Source organism: Vidua chalybeata, chromosome 28, assembly GCF_026979565.1.
Source record: "Vidua chalybeata isolate OUT-0048 chromosome 28, bVidCha1 merged haplotype, whole genome shotgun sequence".
NCBI lineage: Eukaryota > Metazoa > Chordata > Aves > Passeriformes > Viduidae > Vidua > Vidua chalybeata.
Genome location: NC_071557.1, coordinates 203,112 through 221,366, shown reverse-complemented (window position 1 = coordinate 221,366; position 18,255 = coordinate 203,112). Strand labels below are relative to the sequence as shown.

General features: G+C 53.9%; 1 protein-coding gene across 1 annotated transcript; it reads right to left on the bottom strand.

Annotated features, from left to right (window-relative positions):
- Positions 1 to 2,088: 2,088 nt before the first annotated feature.
- Positions 2,089 to 17,097, bottom strand: SFRP1 (secreted frizzled related protein 1). The gene is made up of 3 exons (XM_053966618.1): positions 16,527 to 17,097; positions 11,456 to 11,533; positions 2,089 to 5,840 (listed from the first exon to the last, which is right to left on the bottom strand). Exons 1-3 carry the CDS (start codon positions 17,059 to 17,061, stop codon positions 5,518 to 5,520), a joined length of 936 nt encoding a protein of 311 aa, XP_053822593.1. The 5' UTR covers positions 17,062 to 17,097; the 3' UTR covers positions 2,089 to 5,517.
- Positions 17,098 to 18,255: the final 1,158 nt, after the last annotated feature.

Below are 18,255 nucleotides of genomic sequence, written 5' to 3'. Positions count from 1 at the left end.
TCAGCCTGCCCAAGGCAAATGCCCTGATCTCCTCATTTCTTTCCAAGTAACAGCAGAGATACTCACACTCCACCATCCTCCTGGGGCCATAATGTATTCATATACAATACCACACCTCCCAGTAAATTAGCCCCTCTGCCACATCAGTAACTCATGAGTTTGGAGAAAGATTGAGGCAGTGAAGTGCCAATAGCACAGGCTGCCAATAGCACAATGGGCTTCAGCCTGAGCTAAAGAAAAAGAACAGTTTTGGTGGCAGCCCCATGGAGCTGTCCCTGCACCTCAGAACAAGAGCAGAGAGCTGGATCCCAAAGAATGCTGTACTGACTGCATCAGGTATGGATCCCTCCAGCCACATCCTGGCTTCCCTCCTCCTCTCCACAGAACGGCCTGGCAAATTTCTCCTGGTTGTCTCTAAAGGAAAAGCGTTTCAGACAGCAGTGAACTCCCCATCCTAGCACACTTCTTCAGAAAAGAAGGACTGTTTGCTGACTGCTTGTGGCTCTTGGGATCTTGGCAGGCTGTGAGAGGAGCCCGCTGTGCTGCAGCGTGCCCGTGCCCTCACACTGGCAAGTGGAGACAGATTCATCACTCTGATGTGCCGGGAAGAGACAGAGCCAGGGCTCCCCTGGCGCTGGCGGGCACTGGCAGACTCTCTGCCAATGGCAGGGGCGCAGCAAACCCTGCTCCCGCCATGCAGGCAACATTCTCGTGGCAGACTGCTGCCCAGAGGAGACTTCAGCCTCTGATGGGAAGTTCTTGAAACAAAGCCCTCATTTGTTTCAAGGCTGTGAGGCCACCCTGACAGGTTGACCCGCACTCCCTCCCTCAAGGCTCTCGAGGATGGGGCTTTGCTCTGGGAAGCCGTGTGCTGCAGAGCTCCTGACCCTGCATCTGGGTCTGTCTGCAGTGAGACGCTCCCAGGAGCAGAGGAGCCGCCAGCTTGCCCCACTCCCCTTCCAAGGAAGACATTCAAGCATGGCTTGGACACCTACAGACTGCCCAAAGGGAGAAGCTTATCCAACAGGCTGCACGCTCAGAGGCTCAGATGGGATTACTGGGGAAGAAACAGTAATAAAAAAATGTCTGTTCCTTTGGAAAACAGGGATTTTAAAAGCACTCACTAAAGACACTGGAAGACGCTTTTCCTCACCAGGTCTGAGGGAGCTCTTTCTCCTTGGCGGTGCCACTGCGGCACGCAGAGCCTGGCTGGGATGGAAAAAAGAGCCTCTGCACCAGGGAACAGCGGTTTCCAAACACAGCTCTGGCCTTGGGGTGGAGGGTGGCTTTAATTACGTGTGTATGTGTGTCCTTTTTAAGGGTCATCCAGCATGACGCAGTGAGAAAGCAGGAGCAGCCTCTGCAACACAGTGGAGCATTTTCTCTGCAAGGTTTCTAGTGTTGGGGCAGGGAAAGGAGAGTTTCACTGTGGCTTTAGAGAACGTTTCAGCTGAGACCTTGCACGTTCACCCAGCAGCCCCTCACTGCTGGGCCCATCTATAGCCACAGGGAGCTCAGTCAGGGCTCTGTCCCCTGCTTCCCTGGCCCCGGGCAGAGCGGTGAGCGCAGTCAAGGCAGCTCCATCTGCCCGCAAAGGGAGGAGCTCGTTATTTCCACTCTTACTCAGTTATTTTTCAGTGTGCTATACTCACTGCACACCTGAGTTGCCTGTTTATGGAACAGCTGATTAAAGCAGGACCCAGCTCCAGATGGCAGATGTTTAGCTGATGACCCCAGACCTGCTGGCTGTGAGCCAGCTTCAGGCTGGCACAGCTCCGGTGCATCGCCCCCTCATCCTGCACAGCATTCAGAGAGTTCCACATCAGACACACCAGGCTGGTGTCCTCTCTTCTCCAGAACAAATCCCCCCCACCTGCTCAGCTGTTCTTCCCAGCAGCAGTCAAAGCAGAAGACAGACTGCCAGCAATATAAAAAAATCAACTGAGGGATGGAAGATGAATTTTTGTATAGCATGAAAGAAAGCTGTTATTTAGTTTGTAACTGAACTACAAACTGAAGGCCAGACAGGTGGAACTCAACAGAAGGAATGCTGGAGCAAAGAAGATAAACATTATTGGGAGGATAAAGTGAGTCACAAAAGGATCATATTTTATTTTAGGATTTAAGGTTCATACTTCAAACAAGCCCAGGCTGTAGCAAGCCTGAGTGTCCCAGAGGTGGCACATCACTGTCCCACAGACACCCCACAGCAGGCCAAAACCGAGGGTGTCTCCCAGCACAAAGTATGACTGAGCACTTATACACATGCTTGTAACTTAAACCAGAACTCATAACAATCAGCATCTGACATTCTAAAATGTAAAGTGTATCCGTGAACTGCACAAACACCCATCTCTCTGTTCTGGGAACACTACTCCAGACACATGGTGCCTGTTTTAAGGAGACTTTTGTGCTTCCTTGTTTCAGTAAACATCTGTTTGCTCCACGTGACTCCACACAGGCACAATCCAGGATCTTGGGTACTTTCTCCATAGTTTACACTTAGCCCACTTCAGGTTTTAGTAAACTTTTCTTGTTGGAGAGCAGTATAGGAAATCTAAAGACAACAAAGGCACCCACATGCAGCAGTCTGACTGCAAGTCTCACTTTTTACATGACCAAAAAATACTTCAGGAGTTGCCAGTTACAAGAAGCTAGTAAAGGAATCGATTCTATACATTTTCAGCAAACACACTGCCTGGCTTCCTGCATCTCTTCAAACCGACCTGATGCTCTCACTTTGTTGAATGACCACAGATGAACCAGCAGTGAAATGCAGGGACACAAAGCAGAGCCAGATTCAGCCCAGGCCCTGAACTGCCCCAGGTCAGCTCTCAGACTGCCCCAGGCACCAGCTCTGAGCTGGGAAAAGCAGACCCCAAGCAGCAGCTCCACAGCACTGACCTTACCTGGTCTTGTGGTGACAACCGCTGCAGCCAATGTCTCAGGCCAAGCACATTGCAGAAAGAACTTGTTGCTTACCCCGAGCTCTTAAACCTTCCCCTGCACTAAAGACCCAGCTGGGGCTGCAGCACATTCTCAGCAGCTCCTCACCCAACAGGTGGGTAAAAAATCACTTTGATTAAAACCACCTGTGAGCTGCAGACAGGGCTGGCTGAAGCAGCAGGAGCTTCCCAGGAAGGGCACCTGCTCTCCCTGCAACCTGCTACAGCTGCTGCATGCCAGTGGGCATGCAATCACAGAATCATGGAATCAAAAAGGTTGGAAAAGACCTCCAAGATCATTGAGTCCAACTGTTGGCTGAACACCACCATGCCGACTAAACCAATGTGCCACATCTAATCATTTCTTGAAGCATTCTAGGGCTGGTGACTCCAGCACTTCCCTGGAGAGCCTGTTGCAATGCCCTGAGACCATCGACAGCCTCTAGGCCAGGCTCCCCGAGCACACCCACAGCCAGTCATGCTGCAGCAGCCCCAAAAGGGTTAGGAAACAGCCTCTCTTTATAAAAAGGGAGATTGGGGGAATCGTATTTGATGGATTCATTTGGCAATTTTAGCAGCAGCATTCTCTCTGCCACAGGCAACCCTCTGCTGTGCTGCGCTCAGGAAGGTGAGGCAGCGGGGACAGAGGGTCCCTGCCCCGTCCCAGTGGGGCTTTTAGGGGCACTGTGGGCACTCACAGAGAGCCACACTTTCAGCTCATCATGTCCTGACTCCATTCCCCACAGGGCTGGATTTGCCAGCCCTCTCCATCATTTCACCTCATCAATCTGTGATGTTAAAGCCCATGGTTTATTTATTTCTTTACGTCGCTAATAAAGCACATTATCTACAATGATTAATTTTGCAATAAAGAAACAACACTACTACAAATGGTGGTCTAAGACAACCTAAGGAGACTCTACAAAGTTCACATCTTAAATCCATCTCTCTGTTAGCTGTGAAACATCATTCCTCAGAGTACTTGGCTTGTTAATAGAATTCTTCTACAATCAAGTCCATGGCTCTGTCCCCATGTGGGAAATAAGCACCACTCCCAAGCTAAGGAACAATTAATTTACCAGTTTTGAGGGGGTTTGGTTCAAACCTCAAAAATGAGGATTTGTTATTTCACTTAACTGTGATACAACAGGATTATCTCAGACATCAGATATTCATTCTCTTAGAGTATTGGTTATGGATGAGAATACTAAATGGAAGGAGGAAGGATAATGAATACAGAGTGGTATGGGTCTGTGAAAAAGAGAACCAGTCCAATTAACAGAATAATGAATTTCAGCTTGGTTGATAAATGTAGTCATTTGGGTAAGATAGTCTTTGTCTTTCATAAGCTGTTTGAAATCATACAAACATGACATTTCAATTACGGCAAAAAAGACATAATGATAGAGAGCCAAGTTGTCATAGATCAAACAGAGAAAACCCCAGACTGATGGGTCCCACAGCAAAGAGGGGAAGACAGAGACGATACATTCCCTGCAGTGCTCTTCAGGGAAAAGTCCTTGGCCTTCTGCACTCTGGTACTTTGCCAGCAGCCTAAAGGAACTATAAAAACATCACTGGTAAAGTGAGGAAGTGACACAAGCTGGAGGAGCTGGCCATGAGTTCCCCCCAGCCAAAGCCCCAGGCAGGCCAGCAACCAAACCTTTGCTCGGGCTCAAAATGGAATGACAGGTCTGGGCACGCCAGCTGTGCAGGGAAACTGCCACACGCAGGTGGGGGATCTCAGCTGAACGCTGCTGAGACAGGGGCTTGCACAAGGCCAAAGGCACAGGTGAGGCACAGAGCCCCCTCTGCCCCTGCCAGTGCACCAAGACACTGGGCACAGTGCAGAGACTCAAAGGCTACCTGGGTGCAGCACAGCACTGGGCAAAAGGGGCTCAGCTGGCAGAGCAGATGCCAAGGCAGGCACCCAGGGAGACACTACGAAAGATGCTGGTAAGGGAGGGCTCCAGCCCAACAAGGCACCACAAGGAGTCAGGGTTAAGGCTTAAACTAAGCAGGTTAAGACTATAATGGGATATTTTTTACAGTGAGGGCAATTAGCTATTAGGAATTCTTATCAGAGGTTGTAATGGGTTCTCCACTACTCATTTATTAATTTTGATCATGAAGATAGGATCTCTGTCTAATCAGCCAGCTCTGGCTCATACAGGAATTCAGGGCAATCCTGCAGCCTTGAAGACAGGAGTGACGTGGTCATGAGGGTCCTTTCTGCAAGCATGCAAGCTCTTAACATCACTCACACCCCTCTGCTTGCCCTCTTTACCTGACAGCTGCTATTTCAATGGTTGTACATATCTGTACAATAACAGGTCTTTAGACAATGCAGACGTAAATCGTGTGTGACCTCAGCGACTGCTCGGAGCACAGGCAGCGCGTGCCCAGGCGATCAGGCCAAGGATGTGGGAGGGCTGAGATCAGTGAGGGAGCTCTGAGGAGCAGGATGGAGGAGCAGGAGGGCTGGGCTCCAGCATCCCTGCTGCAGAGCAGCGAGACCAAGCCGCCGTGCCCGACTGCGCAGGTCCCGGTGGCTCTCCCGCCACCCAGCACATCACTTGAACACGGACGGAAACGTCGGGCAGTCGGGTGATTTCATCTTCTTCATAAACTTCTTGAACTCTTTGTTCTTCTTGTCCCACTTGTAGATGGCTGTCAACAGGTACTGGGTCTTCACCTGGCGGCCCATGATGAGGAAGTAGTGGCTGAGGTTGTCCAGCTGATGGCAGGGACAGTCTGCCCCATTTTTTAGGAACAGCACCAGCTTCTTCAGGTTCTTCTTCCGGATGGGCCCCAGCTTCAGTGCCTTCCTCTTCCGTGGAATGATCATCTTGTCCCCATTCTCCTTCTTCACTTCCTTTATGGTCATCTTAAGAGCTGTAAAACAAGATGGGAGAGGGGAAAACCAAAACTCCTAAGCAGCCTTCACCGGCACAAAGCCTCTGCTAAGTGAGGCTGAGGCAGCAGTGCCGTGGCCCCAGGACAGCAGCAATGTCTTGTCCCTCTGCAGACACACAGTGCCCTGCTCCACTCCTGCATTCCCCTTCTCCCTAATCTGCTCCTGAATCCTCCTGCCCCATGGCATCACCCTGGCCATGACTTGGCCCCGTATGACACTCGTACCCTTGCACCTGAGGTGGAGCTGCCCCATGCCCAGGAGAGCACCAAGGTAAAACACTGACATCTTTGTTCCCCTTCCTGCAGCAAAGCACCCAGCACTTTCCATTTGAGAGGGGACTTGTTCAGCTGCCAAGCACAAATGTTAACTGAGTAAATTAGGTGACTTCCCTGCTCCAGAGGCACGGAGAGACTCTTGAAAGGATCATTTAAAAGGTCAATTTGGCTTCTCAAGCATTTGTTTGCAGTCACACCGGCCCTCAGGTGCCTGTGAAACAAGTTTCCAAGCACTGGATGTCCCTGCATCAGAGCTATGGAGATCCTGGCATGCACTCATGTGCCTGCATCTTCCCTGGGAGAAGGGAAGTTGGTCTGATACAACTTCCATGAAAAACATTCCAAACCCTCTTTGGTTCAGCATTTTCCTGACTTAATTGCAATACCCCCCACCCTAAAAAAAAGAAAAATAAGTTTTTTTGCCATGACCATGAAGAGGAATTTTGTATACATGGGAAAAATGATGAAAATGTGTTGTACATTAAAACATCATTTCAGTGCCATTTGGCTCTGCCTCATTTTTGGGGAAAAGCACATATGGACTAAAATTGCTAACATATTTTCATCATTTGGGAGATTACTTCAGAGCTGCAGATAACAAGTGCTCAGAGAGGTGATTGGTTGGCTGCTGTCCCTCCTCATTAGAGTCTCAGGGCACTTGCAGGCAGTCCACAAGAACCTCTGGCTCTGGCAGGGAGACGGGTCCTCACAGCATCATTCCTTGAAGCCCTGCTCTGCTGGAACATGCAGAGTGAACACGTGTTGCTTCCTGGACAGGAGCACTGCTCACCCTTCCAGACGCAGATGGCAGCAGGACAGCACGATGACAATCCCAAGCACACAGCAGAGACTCAGTATCACCCTCGTGCTCCCAGCCACTACCCTGGCAACAGGAGCAACGGTGTTTGTCTGCCCCTGTGCCAAAAACATCCCCTAGGTTTGCCAAGAGCCCTGTCACGTTACACTGCTATTGTATAAGAAAGTAATCTAGGACTGGAAACCTAAGAGAAATTTTCATTCCATCTGTTTTCCAAATCCAGGAGCTAAAGAAACTCCAGCTTTAAGGAGCTAAAGATGCTGAACCAGATCAGTTTGCAACAGATCTGGAAAATGAAGTAAGTAGTTTTCAAGCAGCTCTAAGCTGCATGACATCAACTGGGCAGCAGTAGCAGCAACACCCCTCAATGTCAAGCCTCACTTCCTTTATTCATGCTGACTGGAGCCCTTGCACTAAGCACAGAGGTGGCCAGGGCAGGAGGAATAGTAAAGCATCATTACAACATTACAATAGGAGACTTTTGCAAAATTGCTTGTTTTCAATGGCTTGTTTGCTTTGCTGAAATCACTGTAAAATTTGATCCTTTTTGCTGGAGGAAGAAAGGATCTGCCAGCTAGTGGAGGTGCTGATCTACTCCAAGAATCACACACCATGGAAGACAAAGAAGGCCTGGTAATCCTGTGCTGTGGGAGCTCGCAGCTACTCCCTTCCCTGCACACAGCAGTTTGTGAGCCAGCGATGCAGGTTCATGGGAGCTGCCCAGGGGAACCATAAATCCAGATGTAAACCAAAACCTCATCCAAACCTTGCTCATGCAGAGCAGCACACAGAGCCAAGATGGGATAACAGCAAGGGGGATGAAGGAGGAGGCTGGCCAGGGCTACAAATAGTTTGTGTCAGGCTCTGTTCTTCCCAGCAGCAATGTCCTCGTAAGCAGCAAGAACCTGCAGTGCTGCCCAGGTAAACACGGCCTGGCTCATGGACCACCAAGCTTCATCTGCCTTTGGTGCTGCAGGCTGAGCAGTCACACAAGCATGATGATCTCTGCTCAGCCCTCATTCCTCTGCAGTGACCTGGCTCTCCAAATTCCCTTGTTCACTTAATTGGTCCACATTCCCTAAGTTCCAACCCACATTCCAGGTGAGATTCCCAGCTATGAAAGCTGGGTTCCATAGTGGCAGGCCAGACACACAGCTTTGGCATGAACACCAGAAAAATGGTGCCTGAGGGCACACTCATTCCAATGCTCATCCCACTCTAAGAGCTCACCACCACGCAGTGGGAGGCAGCCTCCAACCTCTGGCTTTCCTGGAACGTGGCATTTGGTGGGGACCGTGGTGCTGCAGCAGCTCGCCTGGCGTCTCCCCAGCGCTGGGAATGCCGCCGCAGCAGGCCAAGGGCTCGAGCAGGATGCTTTGAGTCTTGGCTCCAGGACCCAGCTGAGCTGCCAAAGCAAACAGCCTCCTCACTGGGAACCCTGGCCTTTCCACCCCCCCCCCCACGCCACACCAAATCTGTCTCAGCACCGAGCGGGAGAAGGGCCAGAATCGCCCCTGAGATCCCAGGACACGTTTGCTCAGACAGACTTAATCCTCAGCTGTGGCTGCCAGGCAGGAGCTGAGCCCAGGAGAGTTATCCACAGCAGGAGCATGTGCCACCTTTCCAGTCCAGCAGCTGTATTGTGGCAACTGCTTCAGCATCAGCTGTGGCACTGGTGGCAGCACCGGCCCCTGGCACTCTGCATGCCACAGCAGCCCAAGAGGGCTGCAGGATCAGCATGCCACCCACAAGCCCTTCTTACCAATTACTTTCATGGGACACACACATGTTCCAGCACAACCTTCTCCAAGGACAGCACTGTACCACAGTAGTCACCAGCTGAGAGCAGAAGCCCCTGTGCCCTGTTCACAAGCCACTACCATGCACCATTCCTGCTCCCCACCAGCACCTCCACCCCTCTTTTTCAGCACAGGACTAGGATGCTGTCTCTGCTGTTCTCCTGCCTGCACGGGCAGGGGCCCCACTCCAGCACCTCGTGTGCAGGAAAGGGAACATGAGAGAAGGGAAAGCTTCACTGTTCCTTCAGCCTCGTTCTTCCTTCCTTTAGAAATCACTGAGAAGGAAGAAACCTGCCAGAAGACACATTAGGGCTGTAACAGGAGAAGGCTGCAGGCAAGGACCTGTCAGTCACAGAGAAAAAATAAACAGCATGTATTGATTGTTCTGCAGTCCCCAGTGCCACAGAGCCCGTTCAGCAGGATCCCCTCAGACCCCAGAGAAAGGGCAGAAACAATAAATAAAATCACTAAGAGAAACAGAGCGTGGAATGAACTCCTGGAGTAAGAAACAAGCACTGGCTGCAGCCCAGGGCAGCTGGGGGAGGCGGCTGTGGGGGCACTGGAGGCTGCTCTCATGCTTCCATCGCTGCCTCAGCACACCAGCCCTACACTAAAATCTACACCACAGTTACCCCCACGTACCTGATCCAGCCCCCTGTGCTGATCCAGCTCTGTGCCCAGGCCAGGGTTCTGGCACCCCTCACTGACATCCACCCCAAAGCTGTCTTATTCTCAGAGGAACAGCCACGCTGCCTCAAAGCAGCATCCTAGAGTCCACATTCATCCTTGCTCAAACAAAGGCAAACCCAGAGTTCTGCTGGACCGTGAGGCTGGCAGTCTCCCTCTGACCCCCAGCACCTTGTCCAAGATCCTCCCCTGCCCTGCCTTTACAGTTTGTGTTCACAGCTCACTGCAGCTCTCTTCTTGCACTACACTCTAGGCCGACACCAGGGCTGCTACACAGCCACAGCCCCACATCTGTGGTGGGCAAAGTGGTCCTCATCTCTTTTCTGTACCAAGCTGCTGGGATGTAAGAGAAAACCTGCAATAATGACACAACAGGAATCAGTGCAAGACCTACCAACAGCTGCCCCATGCAGTACATGTTAGTTTAAACATTTATTGTACATGTCTGGCTTTGATGAGGATCTGTAACCTGTCAGCTGCCGGTGTTTACCTTGGTGGACGTGCATGAGAAAACTCAGTCTGAAGGTTTAGGAGTTTATATAGTGCCAGATAAACAGCTTTCCTTGAGAAATCACCCCATGACAGTAACCCCCCAAGACTAAACAAAGATCCAAGGGCTTTGGGAAAACTTCCTGAAGCCAATGCCTCCTCCACTAGCCACTCCCTCCACTGAGAGTCCTTCTCACCCCTTCACTGCCTTCCCTCACAGGGCACAGGTAGGACCTGCATTGCATCCTGTCCCGTGTTCCTGCTCCCCAGCTGGCTACAGATGGACCACATCTGCCAGGAAATAATTCCATCCTTTGGACACTGTCACCACTGTCTTTCCCAGTAACAACTTAACACTGTGGGCAAGTCACTGTCCCAAGCTGCTCTGCTGAGGCAGGGAATTCCTCTGGTTTGGCCTCTGCTCCCTGTTGTAGAACTGTCCCGGAGCACGGGAGGATATTTAGCAGCAGAAGCTGATGACAAGCATGTGGTTAAGTTTGTATTTCCCTTACCAGCAGGACACCCCCTCGGCTCACTCCTTGCACACCTCTGGAAGGGGACAGGTATTGCAGTGACCCACCAGCACCAGATCCCCTGCTGCCACTGGCCAGTGCCTCTTGCTCCTTCTCTGGGATGAAGGTCCCCCAGCCCCTGGACTGGGGCAATGCCTCCGCATCACCGCAAGCCCGGGCAGGGAGCTCCCATCCAAACCAGGTGTGCTGATCCTAGAGGCTGTTTCTCCCTCCCCACCATCTCTCCCTGTATGTGCAATGAGGCAGGGGCAGCTCTGATTCAGCTCCCATGGCCTGTCCAGAACAGAGCTCTGAGCACTCAGCACCTCCCACTCCCCAGCCAGGCCAAGCACTGAATGTCTGCTCCCATTCCCCAGCCAAGCCAGAAGTATGCACATTCCTGAGAAACTATTACATGGGTGTTCCTGTTGATGCTTTTCCCTGTTAGAAAAAGTCTGCGCTGAACTTAAGACTTCTGGCATACCAAATCTGCAGGACAGTTGAGAATTCATTTCCAGCAGAAAGGGTAACACACCAGCATGCAGAGCAGGTTTGGGTTTGCATAAGCACGCTCCAGTACAGGGCACATTCAAGTGCTAATCCCCCAGGAATGCACACCTTGTTCAATATGCCTTTAATAATCTTCCGGGAAAGTTACATACACCAGCAAGGATGTCAAAACCAGTTAATTCTGGGTTTGATCTGAGAAAACTAATATATTTCCTTGTGATAATCTTTTTTTCTAAATGAAGTTCAGTTTACTATTGATTGTCTCACTCACTCACTCACTTAGGACAAAGCCTTCAAGTAGCTTTGCGTTTTTTAACAACATCCACCTCTGCATACCCACACTGACATCTAGAGGCACACGTGCCTGGCCCTGGGGACAGATCGCAGGACACACCAGCACCACCGCGGGCAGGGAAACGTGGCAGTTCCAATCTAGCCACACAGGAGTCATGCTGCCCATGACCAACTGGGAAGCCTCCCCATGCCTAGAGTGCTCCTTCTTACCAAACTCGCTGGCACACAGGTGCTCCACAATGGCCTCTGACTTCATCTCATTGTCGCAAGGGGGACACACAGTCGTTCCTGGCAAGAGAAAAGAAGTGAAGGCAGTTGAGAGGTGGCAAGAAGCCAGCAGAAGTAGCACCGCAGAGCCAGACTGCCCATGCTGTCAGACCATCACCCTCGAGGGGGATCCATGTCCATGCACCCTGCCACAGGCTCCCAGCTCCCACAGATGTGGGACAGCACTCTACTGGGTGTAAGGAACCATCCACCGGCTTACAGGGTAGCACTGGCCATAGGCAGCCTGCTGCCAGCCCCACTCCAATGCTGTCAGTGGCCCCAAGGCCAGGCACAGGCAGCTGCTAAGAGCAAAAGGACAGCACTGGCAAAGAAAGGAGTTCTCAGGGCCAGGCACTCAGCTGAGAGAAGATGCTTGCCAAGGGGCATGGCCCATAACCTGCTGACATTCCCTCCCCACTGCATGCCAAGGCAGGCACACAATGCCAGAACCCCAGCACAGCAGGAGGATGCTGCCAGAGATGGCTCAAGTGCTACCCCTGGTGCCAGGCAAGGGGCTTCAGGACTGGGACAGCCCAGTTCAGTTGAGTGTTCCCCTCAGTACTGGGGACCATGCCACAGACTGCCCAGGCAGTGCTGAGGAAGCCCCTCACTACCCTCACTCCTGCCCTGTCCCAGAGCAGCACTGGTTGGGGTGGACCAGCAGAGCTCTTGTGGATGCTGCCACCAGCAAGAGTGGTCATCCTCTCTTTTGTTTTGAGCCCAGGGCAGCCTCATGGCTCCAGCAGAGCAAAGCCACCTCCGCTTGTCAGTTGCTGGCAGTGGCCAACATCTGCCTCTTGGGAAATGCCAGCCCAGGGGATTTCACTGGGATCTATCCTGGGAGGAAATCTCACTTCACCCAGAGAATAAGAAACTGTTTCCAGGTCCCCATCTGCAGTTGGAGCAGACCACCCAGCAGCACAGACGTAGACTTGAGCTACTGGCAGATGAATTTATTGAGCTGGGAGATGCTGCTTGTTCCTGGTCCAGCAAGATGAAGGGCTCTTCCCACACAAGGGAGTTATTCTCAGGGACAACTCTGCAGCAAAACATCTGCCAGTCCCTGCCTGTAAACTCATGGCCTTCCAGCCCTCAGCCAAGCCAGCAAACCCACAGCATTGCTGGGCCAAAAAAGCAGAGAGGTGTCTCAGAAAGAGGGGTGCAGAGCCAGCACAGCTGGCAAGGGAGGCACAGCCATGAGCACAGTGTCGTGTCTCCTCAGCCACACATGCCCCACGGGGATTCAGGCCAGACATTTGTTTTCCATGGCTTGTTCTTTCCCTGTCGCCACCCCCAAATCTCTTCTGTGCCAAATGCTAATTCCTGGGGACATGCACCATGACTTTATTAATCACACATGCAGAGCAACTGGCCTTCCGCTCGCTCCTATGTGCGAGTCACAAGTCACCCTTCAGAGCAGCAACATCCACTTCTACAGTCCCACACTCTCTGTACCTCTGAGAGCTGTCCATCACCTGGGTAACCTCTTCTTCCAGAACCCTAACATGCAACTGCCACTGTCACCATCTCCCTCAGAGAGACACAGGCAGAAGCCAGCCTTTGGAGATATGATGACATCCGCACTCAAATATTTCTTTCCAGGCTGCACATTTAATGTGCTCGTGACAAGGGAGAGAGGGTACTCATAGGAAGGTGACACAGGCCCAGCCCTCCATCTGCTGCATAGCCAGGAGTTCATCACTGTGCTGGGAACCACTGTCAGGAACAAGCAGGGTACCTGCCATGCCAAGCACTTCAATCTGCCTCAGCAGCCAAAGTGCACATGAGGAGGCTGGCCAAGCCTACACCAGCCACACAAACATGAAAGCCACCGCTGCATCCACTCTATGAGCTACCCAGGCAACCAATTAAAAGAGAAGAAAAAAGCAAACAAAAATGGAAAATAAGACTCATTGTTCCCTGGCTTTGCTCCAGTTATGTTCCAGCAGCCTCTGAACAGGCTGTAACACACCCGAGGTGGCTGAGACCCCTGCCTCGCTGCACCAGGGCCCAGAGCCAACAGCCACCCTGTGGGCTGGACCTGGGAGCCCCTGGGTAGCCCCTTCCACAGGCAGCAGCTTCACTTATGCACAATCCCCCTGCCCTAATCAATAACCTTGATCAGGTTGCTCAGAGTCCCAATCAAAGCTGACCATGAATGTTTCCAAGGATGGGGCACCCACCATGTTTCTAGATAATCTGTGCCAGTGTTTTACAACCCTCACTGCAAAAAACTTCCTCCTTATATCCAATCTAAATCAACCCATCCTCCAGTCCTGCCTCCTGCAGCCCTTTCACAGCACAACAGGACTACTGGAGACACTGTCCCATATCAATGGGAAGAAAAAGTGTCCTCTGCTCTGGATCACCACATCACACTACAGTCAGGAACACAAATGCTGGGGGCCCAGCCAGCTCCTGCACAGCTCTGTGCCCCAGGAAAACTGCTGTTCTGTGGAGCCACAGCCACCCCAAAACTGCAAGCCCTCCCATCCCTCCTGAGGCACTACAGCAGACATCTCCAGCCCACCCTCGGGGCCCACTGCAGGTTGGCTGGGGCCCATCTGCTGCAGCTGACGGCTCAACTCCAGGCACAATCTCAGCCTGCCTCCAGCTCACTTGTTCCCTGCTGACCATTTTCCAATGCCTGGCTGTAGAGCCAGCTTACTCCAGGGGCAAGAGAAGGAATGTGTAATGCTGTATTAATCTGCAACTCCCCTGATGCATCCTGTGGGCCTGCAGGCTTTACTGCCTGTGCTTAAGGAGAAAGGAATTCAGCAGGTCAGCTCTTTGAGAGGCAGAAACAAATTCCAATTTCAAGGTGTTAATGGTGAAAAATACTGAAAGGGTTTGCTCTTATTAGTACCAAGAGAAAAGGGGGACACTGCTTGGTTCTGACCCTCTTTGAATCAACAGGAAACACCCCTGTGTCCAAGAGCAAAGGGACTCCAGGAGTTGGTGCTGACAGAAAACACAGACAAACCGTGGACAGGGCGCACATAGCAGAACTCAGGCAGACAAGTACCCAGCCAGCACAGGGACAAGGACTGAGCTGCAGGTCACCCAGGATGACTTGACATCTGCAGGAGGTGACAGTACCAGAGCTGAAGCAATGGGTGCCTTATGGACCACTAATAGAGCCTCTGTGGCATGCAGGACATCCAGTGGTGCTGGTTCACATCACACCAGTGGTTGCAATTAACTTCAAGTTTGCTTTTTTTCACTCCACACTGTTTGAGGCACCACAAGAAAGCAGTAATGTCCCACCCCACTGCTGCCTTCAAGACAGGTCCAAAAGGTGAAGAGAAAGTCATTAAACTACTCAGTGGAAAACCTGGCAGATGCTGCTCATTTACAAGACTGTTCCCAGGTCTTGGCTCATTAATGTCTGTAAAATGAATGACCTGCACACAGCTCAGACTATTTCAGACCTTGGAAGGGGCAGCTCAGACCCAGCTGTCCCAGGAGCATGCTTGGCTGCAAGTCCCCGGGGAAATAAAAGCAACCTTTGTACCTGCAACACGGAACATGGCTGCGGTCTTGACCAAGGGTCCAGGTTCACATAAGACATATTACTTTAGAGCATTCCTGGAAAACAACGAGGTTTCTCCAGCAGTCACATGAGGAAGGGCAAGCCATGACAAAGAAGCCAGTATGGCTGTGCTGCCATCACTGTGGGGAGAGGCTGGTCCATGGCAAGATCAGCCAGAGCTCACCCCCGAGTTCCCCCCTGGCACTGGAACAAACTTCACATTCTACCTGCCTCTGGATGTCACTGAGCTGTGACATGGGCTCCTGCATACAGCTCCTCTGGGTACTGAGCTTGGGTGTCCCTGCACAGCTCCTAGAGACACCCCAGCGTGTCACCCCTCTGCTGCAGGATGCACTCCGCTCCTGTCCTGTATCAGAAGGGCTCTCTGAAGAATGAGTCCTTTCAAGATGGGCAGGATAACATTGCACAGTCCTCCTCGGCTGGGTTACTTCTCCCAGCCAAGCACCACATACAGCTTTTGTCTGTACAGGTAACTGCAAAGGGCAGACGTCCCTGCAGACGAGCTCTGACACAGCACAGAAGCCACGGAAACCATTCAGCCCCCTCCCCGCCCGTGGCCGAGCTCCTCCCGAGCGCCGGCACTACGCTCCCGTGGAATCAGGAGTGACAATCCCCTTTAATGACGGTCTGCTGCCCAAAAAGCACTGCACTCTCTTAGAGCCTTCTGCCATCTCCCTCCACAAACATTCCTCCTGCCAGCCTTTCACAGTGCTCCAATAGCAAACGCCAAAGTGACACCGGGATATTTATTTATTTTCAAGTTTCCAGCAACAAGCCAGACTCACTGCAACTTGAACAAGCCAGTCTGGCACCACAGAAACGTGCTGCATGCAATGGAAACAAACAGGAACCACGTTCATTTTCCCTAATCGTTTTTGGGCAGGTTCCTTGCTCCCTCTCCAGCCCACAGCCCACCCGAAGGCAGGGCTGGATCTCCACTGCACGCCCAGCCAGCAGCTGCCCAGCCTCTTGCCCTAAGACTGCACTGGACGTGGGGGATCCTGCCAGGACTGCTGTCACTGCTGGCTCCAGTCAGCCAGCACTTTCTGCCGTGGAGACCAGACATCCTCCTGCTGCCCAGAGCAGCCCTGCAGGAGTCTGGCTCGGGAGCAGAACCAGGACAATGCAGTATCTGAGGACGGAGGGTCACACCTTGGTCCAGCCCAGCCCCAGTGCCCGTGCAGGAATCAGAACAGGCACAATCCCACCGTGTTCCAAACAGCCTGTCCCACGGCTTCGGGATAGGGATGAGGAGCTGGCAGGGCACGCTACCTTCTTTGCAACAGGACGGCACAGAGAGTGCTCAGAGGCTAGAGGAGGGCTGCTGCCAACCAGAGTTCAGATGAGCCTCCTGCCACGAGAACCCCTTCAGTCCCGTGTGGCCCCTCCTGGGCTAACACCTGCCCTGCCAGCTCAGAGAGGAGCACCAGGAGCAAGGCTGCAGCACGAGCCATGCCTTACCTTTGGGCCTGGAGACCTCGGTGGCATTGGGAGCTGTCATAGCAATGCAGACGTCATCCTGGGGAAACTGGTCACACTTGAGCATCTCTGGCCAGAAGAAGCCAAAGAACTGCATGACAGGCTCACAGGAGTCACGCACGGCCTCGCAGAGCCAGCGGCAGGGGTAGACCGGCCGGTCCAGGCAGACGGGGGCAAAGAGGGAGCAGAGGAAGACCTGGGTACCCATGTGGCAATTCTTGTTGAGCAGTGGCACCCAGCTGCTCGCCTGGTGCTTCACCTCGGCCATGGTCTCGTGGTCCAGCAGGTTGGGCAGCACCATCTTGTCGTAGCCCACGCTGTGGCAAAGCCGCAGGTCGGCAGGGATGGCCACGCACTGGTGGGGTTTGGCGTAGAAGCGCCCGCCGGGGTAAGGGCCCAGGTCTGACTGGTAGCTGACATAGTCGTACTCGCTCGCCACGCCGCAGGCCAGCAGCCCGGCGGCCACCGACACCAAGGCACGCAGGGCGGCCCCACCGGGCCCCCCCGCGCTGCCCATCGCCAAGACCCGCCGACGGTGGCCCCGACGGCACCGCACGCCGCTCCCCGCCGGGCGCCCGCAGCCGGCGGCCGCCCCCGGGGACTCTCCTCGCACCCCCGCCGACGGCCCCGCCGCTGCCCCCAGCCGCTCCCCTCGCTCGCTGCCCACGGAGCCCCGCCGGCCGCCGTGCTCCCGCCGTGCTCCCGCCGTGCTCCCGCCGCCCCGGCCCCGGCCCCGCTCTGGCCGCGCTCCGGCCGCGCCGCGGGTTTGTGAGCCCGCGGCAGCCAATCAGCGCGGCGCCGCCCGCCGCGCGCTCGCCCGCCGCTGTCAATCAGCGGCCGCGGGAGCCAATCCCGCCCCGCCCCGCCCCGCCCTGCCCAGCGCGGCCCCGACGGCTCCGCGGCTCGGCCGGGCTCGGCTCGGCTCGGCTCGGCTCGGCTCGGCTCGGCTCGGCTCGGCTCGGCTCGGCTCGGCTCGGCTCGGCTCGGCCGGGCTCGGCTCGACCCTGCCCGGGCCGGCCCGGCCCGGCCCGGCCCGACGGAATGCAGCCGGGGCAGCTCGGGGGTACCCAGAGATCCCCCCGGGCCGGGGCGTGTGAGCTCCCCCGCAGCACCGCTCGGCTCCATCCCCGGTGAGCGGCCCGAATCCCCCGGAGCCGTTGCCGGTCTCTGAAGCCGGGGCGGCTCTGGGAGGTCCCGGCGCTCCCGAGCGGCTGTTCCAAGGTTGGAGAGATTTCTGTGAACCTGTACTGGACCGTGTAGAACTCATTTCCCAGTTGACAAATTCCAGCAGAAACTACGACATTGAAAGAAAGAAAAAACCAACCAACCGAAACAAAAAACAGGAGAGAGACAGGGGGCCTGTTCTGTAAAGGGTACCGTGTTCCAGATGTGCATTCCCTATTTCTCCAGCAGCGCCAGCCCCTCGCCACCCTTACCTTGCTGTGCTCCTCAGGGCTCGCGGGGACTCGCTGCCCTCCGAAGCCGGGAGGGTACCTGGGGGCCGCGGGGCTGCCCAGCTGCCGGCACAGGCGAGCAGTCCCGCGGGGCAGAGCAGGGTGGCCCTTGGGGCAGGCCAGGCAGGAGAAGCTGTCTCGGTCCTTGTGCACAACATCTGGCCATTGAGCAGCTCTGCCCCTGTGCGCCTGCAGAGCACTGAGCTCTCTCCTCTGGAACCCTCCAAAGCTCCCTTTCCTGCTGCTGCCTTCGGCTC

Bases quoted from the DNA above. Each gene is read 5' to 3' on its own strand.
- SFRP1 (XM_053966618.1), bottom strand. From the start codon at position 17,061: ATGGGCAGCGCGGGGGGGCCCGGTGGGGCCGCCCTGCGTGCCTTGGTG. The intron at 11,534-16,526 runs GTAAGGCATGGC...TTCTCTTGCCAG, and splicing joins CGAGGTCTCCAGGCCCAAAG to GAACGACTGTGTGTCCCCCT. The intron at 5,841-11,455 runs GTAAGAAGGAGC...CTTGTTTTACAG, and splicing joins CCTGTGTGCCAGCGAGTTTG to CTCTTAAGATGACCATAAAG.